Source organism: Pan troglodytes, chromosome 21 (assembly GCF_028858775.2).
Source record: "Pan troglodytes isolate AG18354 chromosome 21, NHGRI_mPanTro3-v2.0_pri, whole genome shotgun sequence".
Classification (NCBI taxonomy): Eukaryota; Metazoa; Chordata; class Mammalia; order Primates; family Hominidae; genus Pan; species Pan troglodytes.
The window spans coordinates 62,659,825-62,682,757 of record NC_072419.2 but is presented as its reverse complement, the minus strand read 5'-3'; the positions used below and the strand labels follow the sequence as shown (position 1 = coordinate 62,682,757).

Here is a 22,933-nt window from a genome sequence, read left to right as displayed (position 1 = left end):
AATCACAAGGCAGCCTCGCTCGAGCGCAGGCCAATCGGCTTTCTGGCTAGAGGGTTTAACTCCTATTTAAAAAGAAGAACCTTTGAATTCTAACGGCTGAGCTCTTGGAAGACTTGGGTCCTTGGGTCGCAGGTGGGAGCCGACGGGTGGGTAGACCGTGGGGGATATCTCAGTGGCGGACGAGGGCGGCGGGGACAAGGGGCGGCTGGTCGGAGTGGCGGAGCGTTAAGTCTCCTGTCGGTTCCTCCGTCCATGAGTGTCCTTGGCGCTGCCTTGTGCCCGCCCAGCGCCTTTGCATCCGCTCCTGGGCACCGAGGCGCCCTGTAGGATACTGCTTGTTACTTATTACAGCTAGAGGTACAAGGGGTTTGTTGAGTGGTGTTGACACGCGCGGGAGGGGTGGGTGGGCCTCAGATTGGATTTTGTCCTCCGAGATCACCTGGGTAAGAAAAGCACAGAAGGTCTCTGCTGTGTTGGAGTTCACGTTCTAGTGGGTGGGGAGACAAGACGGTAAGCGTACGGAGAACTTGCAGCTGGAGTGGGTGTTACAGAGGAAAAGCAGGAGTGCGGTTTAACGGGGGCCGCTTTAGATAGAATAGCCTAAGAAGGCCCTTGTCCTGGCTGGATGAGTGGGTGAACTGATGAATGAGAACCTCCTTGCAGAGGCCTTCCCGGTCCGTACTTCTCAGACCGTAGACCTTGGAGCAGTGGTATCGGGATAACTTGGAGTGCTTGTTAAACATATAGCTCCACCGAGAGCCCGGTAAATCAGAATCTCTGAGGGGTAGGACCCAGGTGTCTAGTTATTAACAAACTCTCCAGATGATTCTTAGGTTTCATTGAGAACTAGGGATGCAGACCGGTGCATACAAATCGTCTGGGGACGTTAAAATGTAGAATCTGTTTTCTTAGACCTGGGGTTAGGCCTCAGAGTCTCCATTTCTAAGAACCATCCGGCTGAGGTAGACGTAGCCACTGTCCTCAACTCTCGTAATGTCTCTTCCTCTTACTTAACCTTCCTTGTCCCTTGAATTAAACGTTTTTCAGCAACCTACTCAGTTCGTCCTTCCCTTCATCTCTGCAGACATGCACAGGTCTGAGGGAGGAAGGAATAAACCGTATAAATCTCCTGCGCTATTAGCCTAACAGCTTTTCTATTCAAAATAGTAGGATTTCTGGTTTGAACTGAATGGATCCTGTGAAAGTCATCTGGTTCTTCAATCTGGTTGCAGATTAGAGTCACCTGAAGGGCAGTCTCCTTGGCGTTGTCTCCAGAATTCTGGATTAGAATCTTATTCCATTCTGCTTGTTATTCAATTTCCCTAGAAAGAAAGGTAGAATAAATTGGAGCAAATGCCTGTAGCTTCTGTCAGAAGAATGTTGAATAAATGTTGTTAGGCCTATGTGATCTCATTAGACTGCTACTTGGAATTGTAAGGGAAGTAAAGCATTAGAGCATGTGTGAAATTAAATATTTGATTAACACAAGTGTGCATTTCCTTGTTGTTGTTTATAAACTTTTACTTACCCACTGTTTTTCATAAGGGCTCCCGCCTGTAGTCTGGGCCTGGCTTCATCATGGAATTATTTGCTTAATTGTAAAATGGTAATCTTAATTTTTTTTTTGAGACAGGGTCTCACTCCGTTGCCCAGGCTGGAGTGCGGGGATATTTGATAAGAAACTTCAGTGAAGGCCGGGCGCGGTGGCTCATGCCTGTAATCCCAGCATTTTGGGAGGCCGAGGCGGGTGGATCACCTGAGGTCGGGAGTTCCAGACCAGCCCTACCAACATAGAGAAACCCTGTCTCTACTAAAAATACAAAATTAGCTGGGCGTGGTGGTGCATGTCTGTAATCCCAGCTACTCTGGAGGCTGACGCAGGAGAATTGCTTGAACCCAGGAGGTGGAGGTTGCGGGTGAGCCGAGATTGCGCCATTGCACTCCAGCCTGGGCAACAAGAGCAAACTCTGTCTCAAAAAAAAAAAAAAAAAAAAGAAACCTCAGTGAAATGAAAGACTGAACTACACACCTGGGGGAAAAGCCTAATAAAGGGAGCAAGAAGTGCAAATGCTTATGGCAGGGGACTTATTTGCAGAAAGAAAGGAGCCTTGTGTGCCTGGTACACAGTCGACAAGAAGAGGAGATGAAGTCAGAGAGGCAGTTAGGGTCCATGTTCTGTGAGACTTCAGTAGGCCTGTCTATGCAGGTTAGGAGTTTGCATTGTTTTGATTGAGTTGGGAGCCATGGGGGTCTTCTGAACTGAGGACCAACACATCTGATTTGTTAATGAGATTGCCGGCCTCAGTGTTAAGAATGGACCATGACAGGGCAAGGGTGGAAGTGGGGAGGCCATTGGGAGGCTGTTGGAAAAAACTCAAGGGAGAGAGAATAATGGTTTGACCAGGTGGTAGTAGTAGAGGTGGTGAGCAGTGATCTTGAAGGCAGAGCCTACAGAATATGCTGGTGGATTAAATGAAGGGTTTGCGAGAGAGAACCTCGTAAAGGGTTATTATGCCAAGGCTTTTGGCCTGAGCAACTGACAGGATGGATTTGCCATCCGCTGAGATGAGGATGTCTAGAGACTAGATTTGGGGAGGTGAGAGTGGGGAGAGATGAGGACTTCTGTTTGGGACATGTTAGAATGGAGATGCCGCTCAGATAATCAGGTGCAGATGTTGCATAGAAAGTAGAAAATGTAGATCAAGAGTTCAGGGGAGAGGTCTGGGCTGAAGAATGAATATTTGGGAGTCCTCAGCCTGTAGATGGTACTGAAAGCAAAGAGACTGGATGTACTCGGCTAGGGAGTAATTGGAGATGGAGAAGTCATTCTAGGCCTGAGCTCAGGGCACACCCATGAACAGGGAGGTGAGAAGTGGAGAAGGGAAGAGGTTCAGTTTTGGATATGTTAGGATTGAGGTGCCTGGCAGACATTTCTGGGAGATCCTGGGCAAATCCTTGGATATCCAAGTCTGATAGTCCAAGGAGAGACTAGGGCAGAAGATGCACTTTGAGTGGTCCTCATGAAGGCATTTAGAGCTGAGGCACTGGGTGATATGGATCCCTGGTGAAGGTGTAGATGGAGAAGTGGAGGGTCCAGGGACTCGTTCTTGAGTCACCCCAGACCCTTGATCTGGCAAAAATGAGACTGACCCAGCAAGGAGGGAAAGACAGGACGACTAGGTGGTAGATAAACCTGGAAGTGAAGGGAAGAAAAAAGTGTAAGATGTGATCAACCTTGTCAGATTCTGCTGAGGATGCAAGTACGGGGAAGGTGGAATTGACCCTTGGGTCTGGCAGCAGTAGGTGTCAGCCATGAGCCTGACAATGTGGTGGAGACAAAAAAGCCAGGTGGGGATGGGCTCGGGGAGGGGAGAGGAGCAGTGGAGGTGGCAAGTGTGGACGGTTCTTCTGGAGCTTTGCTGTTGGAGAGGAGGGGGTCATTGTTAGCAACGATAATAGAATAAAGAGGATTTTTATTTTATTTTATTTTATTGTTTTGAGACGAAGTCTCGCTCTTGTCCCATAGGCTGGAGTGCAATGGTGTGATCTCAGCTCACTGCAACCTCTGCTTCCTGGGTTTAAGTGATTCTCCTGCCTCAGCCTCCCGAGTAGCTGGGATTACAGGTGCCTGCCACCACGCTCAGCTAAGTTTTGTATTTTTAGTAGAGACGGGGTTTCACCATGTTGGCCAGGCTGGTCTCGAACTCTTGACCTCAGGTGATCCGCCCGCCTCGGCCTCCCAAAATGCTGGGATTACAGGTGTAAGCCACCATGCCCGGCCTAAAGAGGACTTTTTTAAGGTAGCAGCTATGCCAGTAGGCTGCACAGGGATGGAGGTGATCCATTAGAGGAGAGATGATGGAGCAGCAAGACCATCAGGAGTGAAGACTCCGTGACGGAGGACGGGACGCAGTGCCCAAGGGGAGGTTGGCCTTGCAGGGAAAGCACATGCCTGTCCCTCCCTCATTAGCTTCATTTGGACAAAACATGTAAAATCCTGTGTGTTGTGGAGGCCTTTTGATCAGGGAACTGTAACGCTGCCTATCAAGCAACAGCACTTTAAGCAGGTGGCTTTGTTCAAATTAAAGGTTCTTCTTTTTCTTTTCAGGCATCATGGACCGATCTAAAGAAAACTGCATTTCAGGGCCTGTTAAGGTAAATTGAATAATCTGTAATCTCATTCACATTTATAAACCCACATGGAGGTTGGTCTTGTCGGGAATTCTTTCCACCTTTACTTTGGATTTAAATTTAGATCCCTTGCTGCGATCCTGGATATGAATTAGTCACTTTTCTCGTGTTCAGTAACATTTTGCTGATTCTTAGAGTAGCTTTTTTGTTCTGCTTTGTCTTACAATTGGCTGCTTAAGTTTCTATATCCCTCCACTGTATGCAGGATAATAGTAATAATGCATCTGGCAGGAGTTCACAACTTTTAAAATTGGCCATAAATATAAAATAATTAGAAAAAGGCTACCTTGAATTACTGTATTTGATTCTAAGTTCCTATGATAGCGGCCATTTAAAAAATTGCTCTACATTTAAAATGTTTCTTTTTATTTGTCTTTGTCTGAATGCCTGCTGTGTTGTGGACAGTGTGCTAATTTCAGGAGTAACTGACTTTGTATTTGGAAGTCTTAACACCCTCTCTTTGTAGAGCACTCGTACCATTGAGCTGGGGATGGACTTTGAGGCTTTCATTTCTAGCACTTGTCCCTCACTTACAATGAGCTGTTGAAGCTGAAGGAAATCTCATCCCTCCTACCCCTTTTAGTTTGATTAGCTGAGGGTGTTAGAGTTAACTATTTAAGCTTGTAATACAATACTTACAGGCGTATAAATAATACATTTCAAGGCTGGGCGCGGTGGCTCACGCCTGTAATCCCAGCACTTTGGGAGACCAAGGAGAGTGGATCACAAGGTCAGGAGTTCAAGACCGGCCTGGCCAAGATGGTGAAACCCTGTTTCTACTAAAAATACCAAAAATTGGCCAGGCGTGGTGGCAGGCGCCTGTCGTCCCAGCTGCTTGGGAGGCTGAGGCAGAGAATTGCTTGAACCTGGGAGGCAGAGGTTGCAGTGAGCCGAGATCACGCCACTGCACTCCAGTCTGGGTGACAGAGCGAGACTCCATCTCAAAAATAATAATAATAATACATTTTAGTAGTAACTTTGTGAAGTACCTACATTTGTTTCCTCTGTCAGTTTTTTGCTCAAGTCCATTTTGTCAATACTTGGAAAATGAAACATTGGTTGATCAAAAGTACAGTAATAAGCTTATTGTGGAAAATCTTGGATATATGAAAACTTAGACTCTTCTAAAACTTCATGAAGATAATACCACTGTTGAATGTTTTGACAGATTTTTTTTTTTTTTTTGGTCTTTTTCTTAAACGTATATTATCAAAGAAATTTCAGTGGAACTGAGATTTTGGCATGAAGTTTTTATATCATAGCTTTTTGCCAAATAGCAATGTAGTGTCTATTTCCAAATTATTGAGAAATTTTAGAAAGTGTCTCCTTCTTAATGGATATTTGTTAATAAAGCATGATTTTTAGGGGTGAGGAATTGGAGGGGGTAGAAGGTATCATTCAGGTATTCTTAGCCACATACTAACTATCCTCTGGAGGTACTGATGAAAATACCTTTTCCCCTTCCATCTCTTATCAGTGACATTCATTATTTTGCTATGCTAGAGAACAAACTTAGTGAAATTCTCAATATATTCATCTTTTGCGTTCATGAATACCAGAAAGTTTATTTTCTCTTCCATTCTAGGCTACAGCTCCAGTTGGAGGTCCAAAACGTGTTCTCGTGACTCAGCAATTTCCTTGTCAGAATCCATTACCTGTAAATAGTGGCCAGGCTCAGCGGGTCCTGTGTCCTTCAAATTCTTCCCAGCGCGTTCCTTTGCAAGCACAAAAGCTTGTCTCCAGTCACAAGCCGGTTCAGAATCAGAAGCAGAAGCAATTGCAGGCAACCAGTGTACCTCATCCTGTCTCCAGGCCACTGAATAACACCCAAAAGAGCAAGCAGCCCCTGCCGTCGGCACCTGGTAAACTAGCTTTTGAGACTCATTGGATAGTCCTTCTTTGTCGTCGTTGCTAAAAAAGCCAGTGTATATACTTGCACTTATTGTTTAGAGCCTTAGCTTTTATATCTGTTGAGGATGGGGAGAAAATATGGTGTCTGGGTTGAAGTAACAGTGTCTGCCCATGGGCCAGACCTATGCTAAAAATACAGACCTGATTCTCACCCTCTTGGAAGAGTTGGGCACCCAGGGAGGACACAGCACAAATTGGTGTCCTTTTGATTGCTTGTTACTGAATCTGGATGTAGGGTGCTTGCAGTAAGTGACTTGAGGGACTGAGATCTAAAGTGTGGGGGAAATCCAGAGAAGTGGGTGAACTGAGGCAGGCTGCGGTGAGGTCACCATGGGCATTGCTGGCCATGTTAAGGAATGGGGCCTCATCTCTAGGGCATTTGGAAGCTACTGAAGCTTTTTTGAACTCAGAAGGGAACTCTGCCTTTTAGAAAGTTTACTGTGGAAGGCCAGGCGCAGTGGCTCACGCCTGTAATCCCAGCGCTTTGGGAGACCGAGGCAGGTGGATCACCTGAGGTCAGGAGTTGGAGACCAGTCTGACCAACATGGAGAAACCCTGTCTCTACTAAAAATACAAAATTAGCCAGGCGTGGTGGTGCACGCCTGTAATCCCAGCTACTCAGGAGGCTAAGGCGGGAGAATGGCTTGAACCCAGGAGGTGGAGGTTGTAGTGAGCCGAGATCGTGCCATTGCATTCTAGCCTGGGCAACAAGAGCAAAACTCTATCTCAAAAAAAAAAATATATATATATATACTGTGGAAGTACTGAATAAATTGGAGTAGAACGCTGGATTTAGGAGTACCAGACAGGAAGGAGGTTGAGGTCAGAGATGGCAATAACCTGCTCTGTGTGGAGCAGGGTGGATGCAATTATTTACCAACTGTTGAGTGCTCATTCCCTGCAGGCTCTGAGATAAGTGCATGCTTCATCCACGTCATCTCTTTCAATCTTTGTAACCACTTCATGAAGGTAGCCAGTTATTAACTCAGTTTTACAGAGGAGGAAGCTAAGACTCAGAAGCAGTTAACTTATCCAAAGACAAGCCAGGATGGAGAGGTGCACACAAATTTGAGAGCTCATTTACGATGCAGACTCATTAGAACTGGGCAATAAATTGTACCTGAAAGATGAGTAAAGAGGAGTTAGGGATGGTGATTAGATTGATATTAACTGAGTGAGTGTCCTGGCGGTTGAGGGGTGCACGTGTGACAGGGGCACCTGGAGGAAGAGTTTGGACCAGCATCCAGATATCTGAGCAGAGCATCGTGTGCTGTTTGAGTTTGCTATGTTGGAGACAGACCAGTGGAAATGTTTCATATGTCCTTGTGGCTAATGAAGTAGTTACCCCAGTCCTCTGCTGCACAACTGTTCATTGTGCATTTTGCTGAATTGGTGGCTTTTATTTTTATATTTCCCCTTGGCAACTAATATAAATGGAGGGTGGCTGGCTTATGTTTTGCTACATGTTGGTAATAATTCGTATGTAGAGTATGGACTGTTGGCTGGCCCACCTAGTAAGGGGAAAAAGGTGACGAGTTGGCAGCTCGTCATGCATGGGAAGATTGGTACTTCTGCCACAAAAGCTCTTCCTTGGAAACTGAGGCTTCAGAAGAGCCTGCATAGTCTGCCTTTATCAGAGAAGGGCCTGTCTATATATACGTCTGCTCATCTTTAGAAATTGTATAAAGACCTCACATGATGGAAGTCAGGGTGTAGTAGTCCTTTTTTTCTATAAGGAAAACTTTAAAAAAAAAAAAACCAGGTTTATCATTCTTGACATACCATTAATATTTTGGTGACCAATTCTTTGATTCACCTCTATTCACAGCTTAGCTTATCCTATATAGTTATTCTAAAAACAGGTTTTTAACTTATTCCATATAGAAAATAATCCTGAGGAGGAACTGGCATCAAAACAGAAAAATGAAGAATCAAAAAAGTAAGCTTTCTTATTTACAAAGTTCTGTACTGTTCTACTAGAATATATTATTTCGTTGCAAATTTCGTTGTGGGAACTCTTGGGGAAAAAAATGAGGCCTTTATTTTCATTTAGAGGATATAAATGTTTCCAGATTTCCAATCTTAAAAAATGGAATTTTGTGTAATGAGGTATTTTACTAGGAACTCAAGTGCTTTAAAAAATGGCTTTCAAATTTAGAAAAAGCTTGTATGAATCTGTTATAGAAATGTGTGGAAGTTCCTCTCTGTCCTTAGAAATAACCACTACGTATGGTTTATGTGTCTGTACTTTTTTATTGTACAAAAGTGCAAGTTTTTAAAAAATAGAATGTGTTGCAGACCTATATACTCATATATGACTGAGGGTTTTGACAGTATTATAGTTTTAGTTCTTTATTGTAAAGGTTGGCTGTAATGTCTTCCCCAGGGCTTTTCTAAAAGCTTCTCTCAGTCTCTGAACTATCTGGACCCTAGAATGTACGGGGAGGAGCGAGGAATGAACCCACAGACTCTTTTGCTTTTAGAGGCCTAACAGAGGCTAAGAGTCTAAATCCACTGGTTCTCATGCCCCAGCTAGCCTGTGGGCTCCATCCCGCTTCCATTAGTAACAGTGGCTCTGTCTCCACCACCAGAGTGGTTCTCCACCCAGAGAGAATTAGCACCTCTGGGACTGGAGGGAGCGGCTGGGGTTAGTTTGAAACATGCCCCCAGATGGTCTGGAAGCATTCCTCCCTCTTTGATAGTGGTTATTGCCTTGGTTCTTGCTGAGGATGCATACTGAGTGAAGTTGGAATACGAAATTATTTGTAGAATGTGTCTGCTACTCATTGAAAATTTGTTAGAAAAACTTTGTTTTCTTCACATTCTAAAATGTTCAAATTCCTTCCTAGGAGGCAGTGGGCTTTGGAAGACTTTGAAATTGGTCGCCCTCTGGGTAAAGGAAAGTTTGGTAATGTTTATTTGGCAAGAGAAAAGCAAAGCAAGTTTATTCTGGCTCTTAAAGTGTTATTTAAAGCTCAGCTGGAGAAAGCCGGAGTGGAGCATCAGCTCAGAAGAGAAGTAGAAATACAGTCCCACCTTAGGTGAGTTTTCAGGTTCATGTTCAAAAGAATGTTCACCGATGCTGCACCCCTCCCCCTCCTGTAATGTCAGCCTCCCACTGCCCAGGTCCGTTCACTCCCTCTTATGAGGCACTGCCTTCAAATGCATGGCCCCGTTCCTCACCTCCCCCTCCCCTATGAAAAAGATTAGATAAGCTTCTGTACTGCACTGGGTTATAATCATTCTCCTGTGATTCTCCCATGCTCTGCATGTTAAAATAAAATTGTATTCCTTTTCTTTTTTTTTTTTAAAGTATAAATTTATTTTTTAGAGGGCCTGCTTTTCATAGTACCACAAAAAATGATTAAATTTGTCATCTTTCAAAGAGCACTTAAGTGCTCTGATCCTGGAAAAATCACTTGAGGATTTAATGTTTTGTTAATGGAATAGTTTATATGGGCAAGTCTTTCTGGTGGACAGTGAAGGGGAACGGCACCCCTTACTCTGAGGTATGCAGGAATTGCAAGCAGCTACCTGCAGGTCGACTACGGCTGGTGGGTTTTTGTTTTTCCTTTTTTTCTTTCAGTGTTTTTCAAATTTGATTCAGATGCTAATACTTCAAGTCTGGCCACATCAGGCCTGGTGTGTCTCTGCCTGGCAACACCTGGCTGGGGCTGGGAGGGCAGGCATCTCACGTGGGCTGTGCTTCCCATTGCCTGCTTCCCACTGGCCACAGTCTGCACCTGCCCAGTCTGCTCAGCACCCATCTACTGCCATTACTGATCACTGCTTTTATCTGTCACAATGTCTGGGTGTCAAACTACTGTGGCAATGCCATGTCCTTTTTTTTTTTCCTTTTTTTTTTGAGATGGAGTCTCACTCTGTTGCCCAGGCTGGAGTGCAGTGGCGCAATCTCAGCTCACTGCAACCTCTGCCTCCCAGGTTAAAGCGATTCTCCTGCCTCAGCCTCCTGAGTAGCTAGGATTACAGGCATGCACCAACAAGCCTAGCTAATTTTTGTATTTTTAGTAGAGACGGGGTTTCACCATGTTGGCCAGGCTGGTCTCGAACTCCTGACCTCGCGATCCTCCCGCCTTGGCCTCCCAAAGTGCTGGGATTACAGGCGTGAGCCACTGTGCCCGGCCATGTCCTTTTTTAAATATGTAGATAATTAATATTCAGCTGAATTTTCCTCCTAAGAATAAAGGTGCCTAAAGGAAGGAAATAGTCTTAACTAAACCAGAGGTCCATTAATACTGTGAAGTGCTTTTAAAATGATATGTGGGTATATGTATTTTTCTTGGAGTGGGTTTATAGTTTCAGATTGTAAAGTGGGGTTTGGAGTGTGGTTTCACGTGAAACACCACTGGTTTTACATGAAGAGTTTGTTTGACATTTTGTACATAGTCTTCTGTCAGCTCCAAACCAGGTGTTAGAATGTTTATCCTTTGTTGCAGGCATCCTAATATTCTTAGACTGTATGGTTATTTCCATGATGCTACCAGAGTCTACCTAATTCTGGAATATGCACCACTCGGAACAGTCTATAGAGAACTTCAGAAACTTTCAAAGTTTGATGAGCAGAGAACTGCTACTGTAAGTGTTCATTTATTGTCCAGGCTAATTGTGTTTCCTTTATACCTGTCCTCCATAGCAATGTACCTTTCATCATAGTAGAGTGGGTTTTGTCTTGACGTAAGGATAGCTTAATATCAAATATTTGAAGTGGAAAAATCAAAATAGCTTAGTTGTACCATATGTACAGATAAAGTCTAGAACCAGGTAGAATGTTGTATCTGCTTTTGTGCCTAGTTTGCACAGCTGTTTTCTATGGAAATGTATATAATGTATATAGATAGTCACCCTCATTTTCTTTAATAGATGTTTTATTTTAGAATAATTTTTACTTTTTTTTTTTTTAAAGGGGCAGGGTCTTGTTATGTTGCCCAGGCTGGACTCAAGTGATTCTCCACCTCAGCCTCCCGAGTAGCTGGGACTACAGGTGCACACCATTGTGCCTGGCTAGGATAGTTTTAGATTTACAGAAATAGTGAAGGCAGTACAGAGAGTTCCCATATACCCCACACTGAATTTCCTACTAATTCTCCTACTAACATCTTGCATTAATATGGCACATTTGTCACATTCAATGAACCAATATGGATATATAACTATTAACTCAAGTCCACATTTTATTCAGATTTTCTTAGTTTTTCTCATGATTAAATTGGGCTTATGGGTTTTTGAGAGGGAGATCAGAGGTAAAGTGCATTCTTATCACATACCAGGGATGTAAACTCTTATGACTTTTAACTGTGGATGTCAGCTTGATCTTCTGACTCAGAGAGTGTTTGTCTGGTTTCTCCACTGTAAAGTTACTATTTTTTCCCCTTTCCGTGCTGTATTTCTTCAAAGGAAGTTACTATGAATAGCCCACACTTAAGGAGTAGAGAGTGGATGGAGTATTGCCATAAATTATCTGGAATTCTGTGCCAGAGATAAGGCTGTTCTCCCTTATTTATTTATTTAAAGATGTAGACTCCTGGGTATTTATTTTATCCCTTGAGCTATAATCCAATACTTTATTTTGTGGTTCAGATCATTGCAACTTTATCCACTGGGAACTTTTTTTCTTTCTTTTTTTTTTTTTTTTTTTTCTTTTTGAGATGGAGTCTCACTCTGTCGCCCAGGCTGGAGTGCAGTGGCGCTCTCTTGGCTCACTGCAACCTCAGCCTCCCAGGTTGAAGCGATTCTTCTGCCTCAGCCTCCCAAGTAGCTGGAAGTACAGGCACCCACCACCACACCTGGCTAATTTTTGTATTTTTAGTAGAAACGGGGTTTCACCATATTGGCCAGGCTGGTCTTGAACTCCTGACCTTGTGATCCACCCGCCTCAGCCTCCCAAAGTGCTGGGATTACAGGCATGAGCCACCATGCCCGGCCTGCTCTTTTTCTTTTACCAGGTTCCTGGGAAAATCATTGCAGTTTTGTCTTGCGTGTGTGTGGGTTTTTTTTGGTTTGTTTTTACACTTCCTTTTTTTTTTTTCTTTTTTTGAGATGGAATCTCACTCTGTCGCCCAGGCTGGAGTGCAGTGGCGCAGTCTTGGCTCACTGCAGCCTTCGCCTCCTGGGTTCAAGCGATTCTCCTGCCTCAGCCTCCTGGGTAGCTAGGATTAACAGGCATGCACCACCACACCCGGCTCTTTTTTGTATTTTTAGTACAGATGGGGTTTTGCCATGTTGGCCAGGCTGGTCTCTAACCCCTGACCTCAGGTGATCTGCCCGCCTCAGCCTCCCAAAGTGCTAGGATTACAGGTGTGAGCCACCACGCCTGGCCTTGTACTTCCTTACTTTCTGATACAAGATGCTCAGGCCTCATCGTGTATATTTCCTGCTCCAGTCCTAGAATCGAACCACTTCTCCAAGGAGCCCTGGTTCCTTTTCTTGGAGAATGTTATTAGAAACCAAGATCTGGGCACTTGGTGTACTCATTGCTACTATGGTGTCACTACTTTTAGGCTTTCAGCTGACACAGCAAGGGAATATATGTGGATAGTAATCTGTGTATAGATTTATCCATCTATCTCTTCATTAATCATACCATGAATTCATACTGATGTCTTCAACTTGAATCCATTACCACGTTTCATTCTAACTTCCTCCTGTTTACCTGTAAACTCCCACTCCAAAAGTGTGAAACCTGGATTTCACCGCCCACCATCCTTTTACTTATTCAATTCCAATATACATGTATAATGGTATCGGAATTGTTAACCAGCTGCCCCGTGGGAACCAACTTTATCAATTAGAGTGCTTATGTGCACTTCCTTTGGCCTTTGTCTTATAGACTCCACTCATTTCCAAAGCTGCTTGGATCAACACTTTACCCTCATGCCCTTTAGTAAGGTGGTTTCCTACATTTGTAATGCAATGAGATTTTTTTGTCACAATCTGCATGCCCAGGATGGAATCATTTACATTTTCATATCCTGAGATTGATTTTTGTGTGTTTGCTATAAAGTTCTATGAATTTTGACAAATACATAATGCCATGTATCCACCATTATGATATAGAGAATAGTTTCGCTGCTCTTAAGAAAAAAAAAATCCTGTGTCTCAACTACTCATCCCTTCCAGCCCTTCCATCTCTGGCAACCACTGATCTGTTTACTGTCTCTGTTGCCTTTTCCAGAATATCATGTAATTGGAATCATAACAGTATGTAGCTTTTTTAGGTGGGCTTCTTCCACTTAGCAATATGCATTGAAGATTCATCTGTATATTTTTGGAGGCATGAGAGCTTGTACATTTCTTTTTATCACAAAATCATATTCCATTATTTCATTATATGGAAGTACCTCAGTTTATTCGTCTACTGAAGGGTATCTTGGCTGCTTCTGGTTTTTGGCAGTTATCATGTTTTGGCTGTCAACATTTGCGTGCAGGTTTTTGCGAAACATAAGTCTTCAAATTAGTTGGGCACATATCTAGGAGTGCTATTGCCAGCTCACACGGTAAGACTATATTTTGCTTTGTGAGGAACTGTCAGTCTTCCAAAGTGATTTTTACGTTCTATTTTACATTGCATTACAAATGTAGGAAATCACCTTACTAAAGGGCATGAGGGTAAAGTGTTGATCCAAGCAGCTTTGGAAATGAGTGGAGTCTACAAGACAAAGGCCAAAGGAAGTGCACATAAGCACTCTAATTGATAAAGTTGGTTCCCGTGGGGCAGCTGGTTAACAATTCTGATACCATTATACAATGGTAATGTGGTATCGGAACCAATGAATTGAGGTCCTCTTGCTTCTCATAGTTGCCAACATTTGATGTCAGTGTTTTGGATTTTTGTTTGTTTGTTTTGAGACAAGGTCTCACTGTCGCCCAGACTGGAGTGCAGTGGCATGATCACCCACTTCAACCTCCCTGGCTCAAGCAATCCTCCCATCTCAGCCTCCCAAGTAGCTAGGACTACAGGCATGTGCTCTCGTGCCTGGCTAATTTTTGTATTTTTTTGTAGAGACAAGGTTTTGCCTTGTTGCCCAGGTCGGTTTCGAAATCCCGGTCTCAAGTAATTCATGCCTCCCAAAATATTGGGATTACAGGAGTCAGCCACTATACCTGGCCTCTTGTTTTGCATTTTAGTCATTCTAATCAGCATGTGGTGGTATCTCATTGTTTTGATTTATAGTTTCCTAATGACATTTGATGTTGAACGTCTCTTTTTTTTTTTTTTTTTTTTTTAAGACGGAGTCTCGCTCTGTCACCAGGCTAGAGTGTAGTGGTGCGATTTTGTCTCACTGCAACCTCCGCCTCTTGGGTTCAAGCGATTCTCCTGCCTCAGACTCCTGAGTAGCTGGGACTACAGGCACGTGCCACCATGCCCAGCTAATTTTTGTACTTTTAGTAGAGATGGGGTTTCACCATGTTGGCCAGGATGGTCTCGATCTCTTGACCTTGTGATCCACCTGCCTCGGCCTCCCAAAGGGTGGGATTGTAGGTGTGAGCCACTGCGCCCGGCCTTGAACGTCTTTTTATGTGTTTATTTGCCATCTGTGTATCGTCTTTGAGGCACCTGTTGAAATCTTTTGCTCATTTTTTTTTGAGTTTTGAGTTTTAAGAGTTCTTTGTATATTTTGGATGCAGGTCATCTGTCACACATGTTTTGCAAATATTTTCTCCCAATCCGTGCCTTGTATTTTTGTTCTCTTATCTGTGTCTTTCACAAGGCTGTTTTTATTTTATTTATTTTTTTGAGAAAGGGTTTCACTCTGTCACCCAGGCTGGGGTGCAGTGGTGCGATCTCTGCTCACTGTAGCCTCTGCCTGTTGAGCTCAAGTGATCCTCCTGAGTAGGTGAGACTACAGGCGGGTACCACCACGCCCAGCTAATTTTTGTATTTTTTGTATAGACACGGTCACATCATGTTGCCCAGGTTGTTTTTTTTGAGACATTCTTGCTCTGTCACCCAGGCTGGAGGGCAGTGACATGATCTTGGTTCTCAGCTCACTGCAACTTCTACCTCCTGTGTTCAAGCAGTTCTCCTGCCTCAGCCTCCCGAGTAGCTGGGATTACAGGCATGAGCCACCACACCCAGCTAATTTTTATATTTTTAGTAGAGACAGGGTTTCATCATGTTGGCCAGTCTGGTCTCGAACTCCTGACCTCAGGTGATTTGCCCACCTCAGCCTCCCAGAGTGTTGGGATTGCAGGCGTGAGCCACTGTACCCGGCCTCCCAGGCTGTATTTTTAATAAAAGTCCAAATGTGTCAGTTTTTTCTTTCATGATTGTGCTTTTTTGCTTCTCCTTTTTTTATGTGATTAAAATCACTTGTTTTAAGAGTCTTAGTTTGGGCCGTTTCTTATTGGATTGGCAGCTTGATAAAGCGTGTTGAATGGTGGTTACTTTGATTTTTTTCTGTTTCTTGGTGGAGATCTCCGGGTAGTGTGGACATTAGTTTTCTTTTTGGCATTGATGTAAATGGCATTTAAATTCATGTAATTTTACTTTCAGTATCTGATGAAATCATGCTACTATGGACAAATGGCCCTTTGGTCTTGTCTCTGCAACAATGACATGCTGTTTTAAACTTAAAGACTTAATCTTAAATGTTTGTGCTTCTCCTAAGTAGAAATAGATCTCTAATTTGCTTTTTTAAATATTAGCTAAACAAATCAGCTTCTTATTTAATTGGCAATCAATATTTCTTTGAGTTCATCTTTTGGGCCAACTTTCTCTTACAGATCAATAAGTAAATCTATGCTTATTAATGGTAGTGACTCTACCTCAGGTACTCACATTTTACCCTTGGTTTTTTTCCTGGTAATCTTGCTTATGGTGGGTTGTAGTTTGTTGTTTCGGGTCAGTTAATCTTTTTCTTCAGTTTCTGATATTGATATCCTACTTTAAAAGATTCACCTTATACCAACACTACAAAATTACACATTATACTACTTCTCTGTTTTCTCTCCTTACACCCAAGGCTTCAATCTAGATGGAGTTTTGGTGTAAGCAGATAGCTGTTTGAAAGAAAATGAAAGATCACTTCTGTCTAGATTCCTTAACAGTTAGAATGAATACACATGTACCTGTTTTCCTTTTCAGATGAATTCAAATAAAACTAATTGTAGTGACATGTCAGTGACCTATCCATATCTGCAGTCTAACAACATGTGAGGTGTGGAGGAAGTGGCAGTGCCAGAGGGCTATCATGAAACTAATAGCTTCTTGTCTGGAAGTGATTTGAGGAGTGAAATCCATTGCCCTCTCGAACTTTAATGTGTGCAATTAAAGCATCAGCAACTCAAAGTTGGTGGTCAGAAGAGCAGCTTTCTTTGTATTTGCCTTCAGTTTATCGTGGTCTGAATTTTGATCTCTGGTTTTGGGCTGAAAGAATGAAAAGTGTTTATTCTGACAGTGACATTTGGTTTTTACTCATCTGTTTAGTAAACCTTTTTGATGTAAAATAATGTTCAATCCTGTCTAGAAATTGCTGTAGAAAGCAAACTCTTCTCAAACTTTAGGCAGAGCTAAATATATTTTTTCAATATTCAAACAGTTATCTGTATGTTAAAATAAATTCTGGGCCAGGCATGGTAGCTCACGCTTGTAATCTCAGCACTTGGAGAGGCCAAGGTGGGAGGATCACTTGAGGTCAGGAATTAGCGACCAGCGTAGGCAACATGGGGAGACTGTCTCTACAAAAAAAAAAAAAAAAGAAAGATTAAAAATTAGCTGGGCATGGTGGCACACGCCTGTAGTCCCAGCTACTCGGCAGGAGGCTGAGGTGGGAGGATTGCTTACGGCCAGGAGTTCAAGGCTGCAGTGAGGTATGATCATGCCATAGCAATCCAGGCTGGGTGACAGAGTGAGACCCTGTCTCTTAAAAATAAATAAGTAAATACATACATACTGGACTTGTTTGCTAAATCTTAGCGATAGGGACTGTAAAACTTTTCTTTTTTCTTGCTTTTTTTTGAGACGGAATTTTACTCTTGTTGCCCAGGCTGGAGTGCAATGGCATGATCTCGGCTCACTGCAACCTCTACCTCCTGGGTTCAACCAATTCTCCTGCCTCAGCCTCCCGAGTAGGTGCAATTATAGGCATGCACCACCACACTTGGCTAATTTTTGTATTTTTAGTAAAGACAGGGTTTCACCATGTTGGTCAGGCTGATCTCGAACTCCTGACTTCAGATGATCCACCCGTCTTGGCCTCCCAAAGTGCTGGGATTACAGGCATGAACCACTGCACCTGGCCAGGAAAACTTTTCTTACAAGATGGTAATTCGGCCGGGTGCAGTGGCTCATGTCTGTAATCCTAGCACGTTGTGAGGCTGAGATGGGAGGATCCCTTGAGGCCAGGAGTTTGAGACCAGCCTGGTCAACATAGCGAGACCCCCATCTCTATTAAAAAAAAAGATAGTAACTTAAGGAAATAAAATTAACAAAAGGACTGATTTCTTATGTACTTCTATGCTGACTTAGTGTAACCCAAAATTTAGCATGCTGTTTAATATGTCAGTGCAACTGCTTTTTAGTTTCTGTTTATTGTTCAGGATAATTTTTTCTCCTGATATTCTTGAAGTAAATTTTTAGCTTTAAACAAATTCTTCTGTCATAGAATGATCTTGGTTTTAAAAAAGGGAATTGACTATACTTGAAAAGTTCATTTTTTTTTTCTAAAAAAGAAAAAGGCAGTATTTACACATCTGAATCCTTAATTTGTACCAGTTCTTCAGCACTGTCTTACTTCCTGGCTGCGGGGCCATTTGTTGCCGTATGGTGTTGTAACTTTAGGTTGGTGCAAAAGTAACTGTGTTTTGCATTGACATGGCACCAGCCTAAGAGCTAGCTCTAACTAGCTGAATGTCTTTTCTGACTTTCAACATCACACCAGCTGTATTAGCAGAGATGACTAAGCATTGGGTAATTTCACTTCATGCTAACCACTATAAATTGGTTCAGTTGATATGTGTGTGTGTGTGTGTGTGTGTGTGTGTGTGTGTGTGTGTGTATATGTAGACTCCTATATAATTTCTACAATCCTTGCTTTAAAACCTGCAAAATGTATTTTTTGTTTTGTCTTTTCCTTTTTGAGACAGGGTCTCACTCTGTCACCCAGGCTGAAGTGTGATCATGGCTCACTGCAGCTTTGACCTCCTGGTCTCAAGCGATCCTCCTGCCTCAGCCTCCCAAGTAGCTGGGACTACAGACATGCACCATCACGCTCAGCTAATTTTTAAATTTTTGTAGAGATGGAGTGTTCCTATGTTTCCCAGGCTGGTCTTGAACCCCTGGGCTCAAGTGATCCTCCCACCTCAGTCCCCCAAAGTGCTGTATTACCGGTGTGAGCCACTGTGCCTGGCCAAAACCTGCAAACCATGTTAAATCTATGTTGTGTTCCTTTCGGAAGAGATGTCTAATATTAACTTGTGTTATATAAAATCTAAAACATAGGCTTTCAATATTGTTTTAACAGTATATAACAGAATTGGCAAATGCCCTGTCTTACTGTCATTCGAAGAGAGTTATTCATAGAGACATTAAGCCAGAGAACTTACTTCTTGGATCAGCTGGAGAGCTTAAAATTGCAGATTTTGGGTGGTCAGTACATGCTCCATCTTCCAGGTATGTAACTCTAGAGGTGGAAGTTGTTTGGTTTACCAAAGCCCTGGGAGCTAACCATGAGCTAAATGTAAAATATTTCAGTGTAGATTTTGTGCTGTAAGAGGGGTAGGTGGCTAACCCAGAAGTACTTTGGAGTAATCTAGGCTTAATAATAAACTAGGGTTTGCAAGAAAATGTTATTCTGTGGTGATTTGGGGCTATTAGCAGTGTTCTAGGCCTAGGGTTGAAGATGCTTAATGTCCTTAGAGGCTAATGAAGGGATGAATGAGTCAACAGATAGGACACGTACATGACAGAGGTGAAGTGCCCACATGTTGAGTGGGAGGAACTCTTCACCTCTGCCGCTTCCTGGATGAGGAGATGGGGAGATGGTTCAGAGGACAGCACTAACAAAGATCTAGAGCTCAGAGTGCAGGCCATATCAGGGAACTTGAAACACTAAATTAGTTTGGTGGTGCTTTGAGGGCAGTGGTGAGAGATTCTCTTCAGTCTGCCTCTGTCAATACTAGGGATAGTCCTTTCTTGTCCCCTCTCACAGCTGAAGCAGAGATGTCAATCTCAAAACAATTCAAATCTTAGCTTTCCAAGTGAACTACAATATCTTTACTGTTTTAAATTTGAGTTTAAATAAGCTTTGAAACTTCACATGAAGTAGGGAATTTTAAAACATATCTACCGATGAAGGTTTGTCAACTTTGGAGGAGGACTCAAATTATAGCCAAATGACTTAAAAATCAAGCTAGTTAAAAAAAAAGTATAGCCTAAAATAGATTATGAGGGAGAAAACCTTTGCTTTTGTTACAGAGCACTTCTAATTGTTCCAGCAATTCACCGAATCTGCTATTGCAGTCTTTTTTTTTTTTTTTTTAAACTGGTCGTCATTAGTGGGAGCTGTTATCCGGTGAGACAAACCAGAATAAAGACTTATAGGCTTCATGGAATCGCAGAGTTAAACTGTATCTTAACCGGTTGAATTGTGATAGAAAAGATGGCTTCTTGCTTTTTGAAAAGATTACTTACATAACCGATAGTCACTTCACTCCAAATCCCAGATGTTAATCATCATCATTTCCTGGTTATTGCCTCAGTTTGAGAACCCCCGATTCAGTCCGTCGGTGCTGATGGAGGGGTTAGATGACCAGAGTGGTAGCTTCTTAATCCTACGTCACAACTGAGTGGTGAGTGACTGTTTGTGTGCTCAGTGGGTGCCAGGCCTGGCTGAACACAGCACCCGGGCTGTGACCACGTAAGCCTCCATGGTGAAGAGCAGCTGATAACAAAGCAACACGAACCCACACAGACTGTTCTGGCTTGGTGTCTGCTGTCCCCAGCTTTTTTCCAACCTTCGATACAAAAACCTAAACCGATAAAAATGCGGAATTGGTAGTTGATGGCATACCTGTCTGTCCAGTGCCTACGTTCAGAAGTTTTTCCCGTTTAGTCAGAAGGGCTGCATCTGCTTTTTTAGTGAACACTTGAAAATACGTTGCAAACATCATGATGCTTCAACCTTAAGCACTATAATAGAATGCATTTCCTAAATAAGGATATTCTCCTATATAACTAGAACCATGATCACTCCTAAGAAAATTAACAGCATTGTCAGTATCTAATATTTAGTCCACGTTCAAATTTCTCCTATTGTCCATGACATCTTATAGCTGGTTTGTAAAATCAGAACTCAACCAAAGCCCATGCTTTGTATTGGACTGTCTCTGTGGTTGGACTGTCTCTGTGGTTGGATTGTCTCTGTGGTTGGACTGTCTCTGGTTGGACTGTCTCTGTGGTTGGACTGTCTCTGTGGTTGGACTGTCTCTGTGTTTGGATTGTCTCTGTGGTCTAAAGCCAGACCACTCTCCCACTTTAAAGAGGACTTTTTTGATGGTGTTGCCACTTAACTTGGACCTTTATTCCCCGTATTTGCTGAAAACTGGAATGTAGGTCTCAGGGCCTGAAGAGATTCAGGTTAAAAAAAATTTTTTTTTTTTTTTTTAAACAGAGTCTCGCTCTGTCACCCAGGCTGGAGTGCAGTGGTGCGATCTTGGCTCACTACAAGCTCTGCCTCCCGGGTTCACGCCATTCTCCTGCCTCAGCCTCCTGAGTAGCTGGGACTACAGGCACACGCCACCACACCCGGCTAATTTTTTGTATTTTTAGTAGATACGGGGTTTCACCATGTTAGCCAGGATGGTCTCGATCTCCTGACCTCGTGATCCGCCTGCCTCGGCCTCCCAAAGTGCTGGCATTACAGGCATGAGCCACTGCGCCCAGCCAGGTTAAATATTTTTTGCAAGAGTACTTCATAGGCCACCCTCAAAATTTCAGCATCACTCGTACCAAGTATCTATCACAAGGCAGCATATATCTACATCTCCACCCCAGTGCTGTTACAATGGGACAGTTTCTAGTGTATTGTCATTGCGACCAGGCTTTTAAGATTCCTAGCATATCTGTAATATCCACATGCAGATGTAGAATCCAAATCGTATTTACAGAGAACTTTGCATGGCAGCTTTTATATGGTAGTGATACATTCAATTTCTTACATTCTAGATCATTCAGGGAAGTTCTGGAGTTGGACAGATTTGGGGTTAAGCCTGATGGCTAGCTGTGTGACCTTACACACCTCGCTTCATCTGTTTCCTATGGGAATTTATAATAGTAGCTACTTCCTAGGGCACAGGATCTGGCCCAGGGGAAGACCTCAGTGTTAGTGGACTCTTTAATGATTGTTAGCAGCGTTGTGATCATAAAATGAGAAGCACATCAACCTGAGCCTCCCTCCGTTTTCAGGAGGACCACTCTCTGTGGCACCCTGGACTACCTGCCCCCCGAAATGATTGAAGGTCGGATGCATGATGAGAAGGTGGATCTCTGGAGCCTTGGAGTTCTTTGCTATGAATTTTTAGTTGGGAAGCCTCCTTTTGAGGCAAACACATACCAAGAGACCTACAAAAGAATATCACGGGTAAGACACAACTGAAAAGGACCCAGCACATCTGCTGGAATTCTTTCCTTATCAGCCTGAACTGCAGGCCAAGATCCGAACATCTATACTATTTGATCTCTCTAACCTGTGTTTTGTGATATTTTATCATTTGTTGCACTCCAGGTTGAATTCACATTCCCTGACTTTGTAACAGAGGGAGCCAGGGACCTCATTTCAAGACTGTTGAAGCATAATCCCAGCCAGAGGCCAATGCTCAGAGAAGTACTTGAACACCCCTGGATCACAGCAAATTCATCAAAACCATCAAATTGCCAAAACAAAGAATCAGCTAGCAAACAGTCTTAGGAATCGTGCAGGGGGAGAAATCCTTGAGCCAGGGCTGCCATATAACCTGTCAGGAACATGCTACTGAAGTTTATTTTACCATTGACTGCTGCCCTCAACCTAGAACGCTACATAAGAAATATTTGTTTTACTCAGCAGGTGTGCCTTAACCTCCCTATTCAGAAAGCTCCACATCAATAAACATGACACTCTGAAGTGAAAGTAGCCACGAGAATTGTGCTACTTATACCGGTTCATCATCTGGAGGCAAGGTTCGACTGCAGCCGCCCCGTCAGCCTGTGCCAGGCATGGTGTCTTCACAGGAGGCAAATCCAGAGCCTGGCTGTGGGGAAAGTGACCACTCTGCCCTGACCCCGATCAGTTAAGGAGCTGTGCAATAACCTTCCTAGTACCTGAGTGAGTGTGTAACTTATTGGGTTGGCCAAGCCTGGTAAAGCTGTTGGAATGAGTATGTGATTCTTTTTAAGTATGAAAATAAAGATATATGTACAGACTTGTATTTTTTCTCTGGTGGCATTCCCTTAGGAATGCTGTGTGTCTGTCCGGCATCCCGGTAGGCCTGATTGGGTTTCTAGTCCTCCTTAACCACTTATCTCCCATATGAGAGTGTGTAAAATAGCAACATGTGCTCTACCTCCATTTAGGGATTTGCTTGGGATACAGAAGAGGCCATGTGTCTCAGAGCTGTTAAGGGCTTATTTTTTTAAAACATTGGAGTCATAGCATGTGTGTAAACTTTAAATATGCAAATAAATAAGTATCTATGTCTGTGTGGAGTGCTGTGTAATTCTTTCCACCATCTGTTCATTGTTGGCCTGGAAATGAGCAGGGGCTGAGAGGAGCAGGTCTCGCCCTCATCTAGTCCTGCCTCTTCTGGTCTCTCCTGTTGGGTGTACTCCTAATAC

The 22,933-nt window shown here is 43.2% G+C and overlaps 1 protein-coding gene across 1 annotated transcript; it reads left to right on the top strand.

Annotated features, from left to right (window-relative positions):
• Positions 1-17: 17 nt before the first annotated feature.
• AURKA (aurora kinase A) lies at positions 18-22,521 on the top strand (the record flags this gene model as incomplete). Its single annotated transcript, NM_001246616.1, is given in 9 exon segments — positions 18-132; positions 4,109-4,155; positions 5,777-6,053; positions 7,987-8,041; positions 8,952-9,143; positions 10,560-10,698; positions 18,585-18,733; positions 21,527-21,701; positions 21,846-22,521. Coding segments are annotated over 8 exon segments (1,212 nt in total). The 3' UTR covers positions 22,029-22,521.
• Between the last annotated feature and the right edge of the window lie 412 nt (positions 22,522-22,933).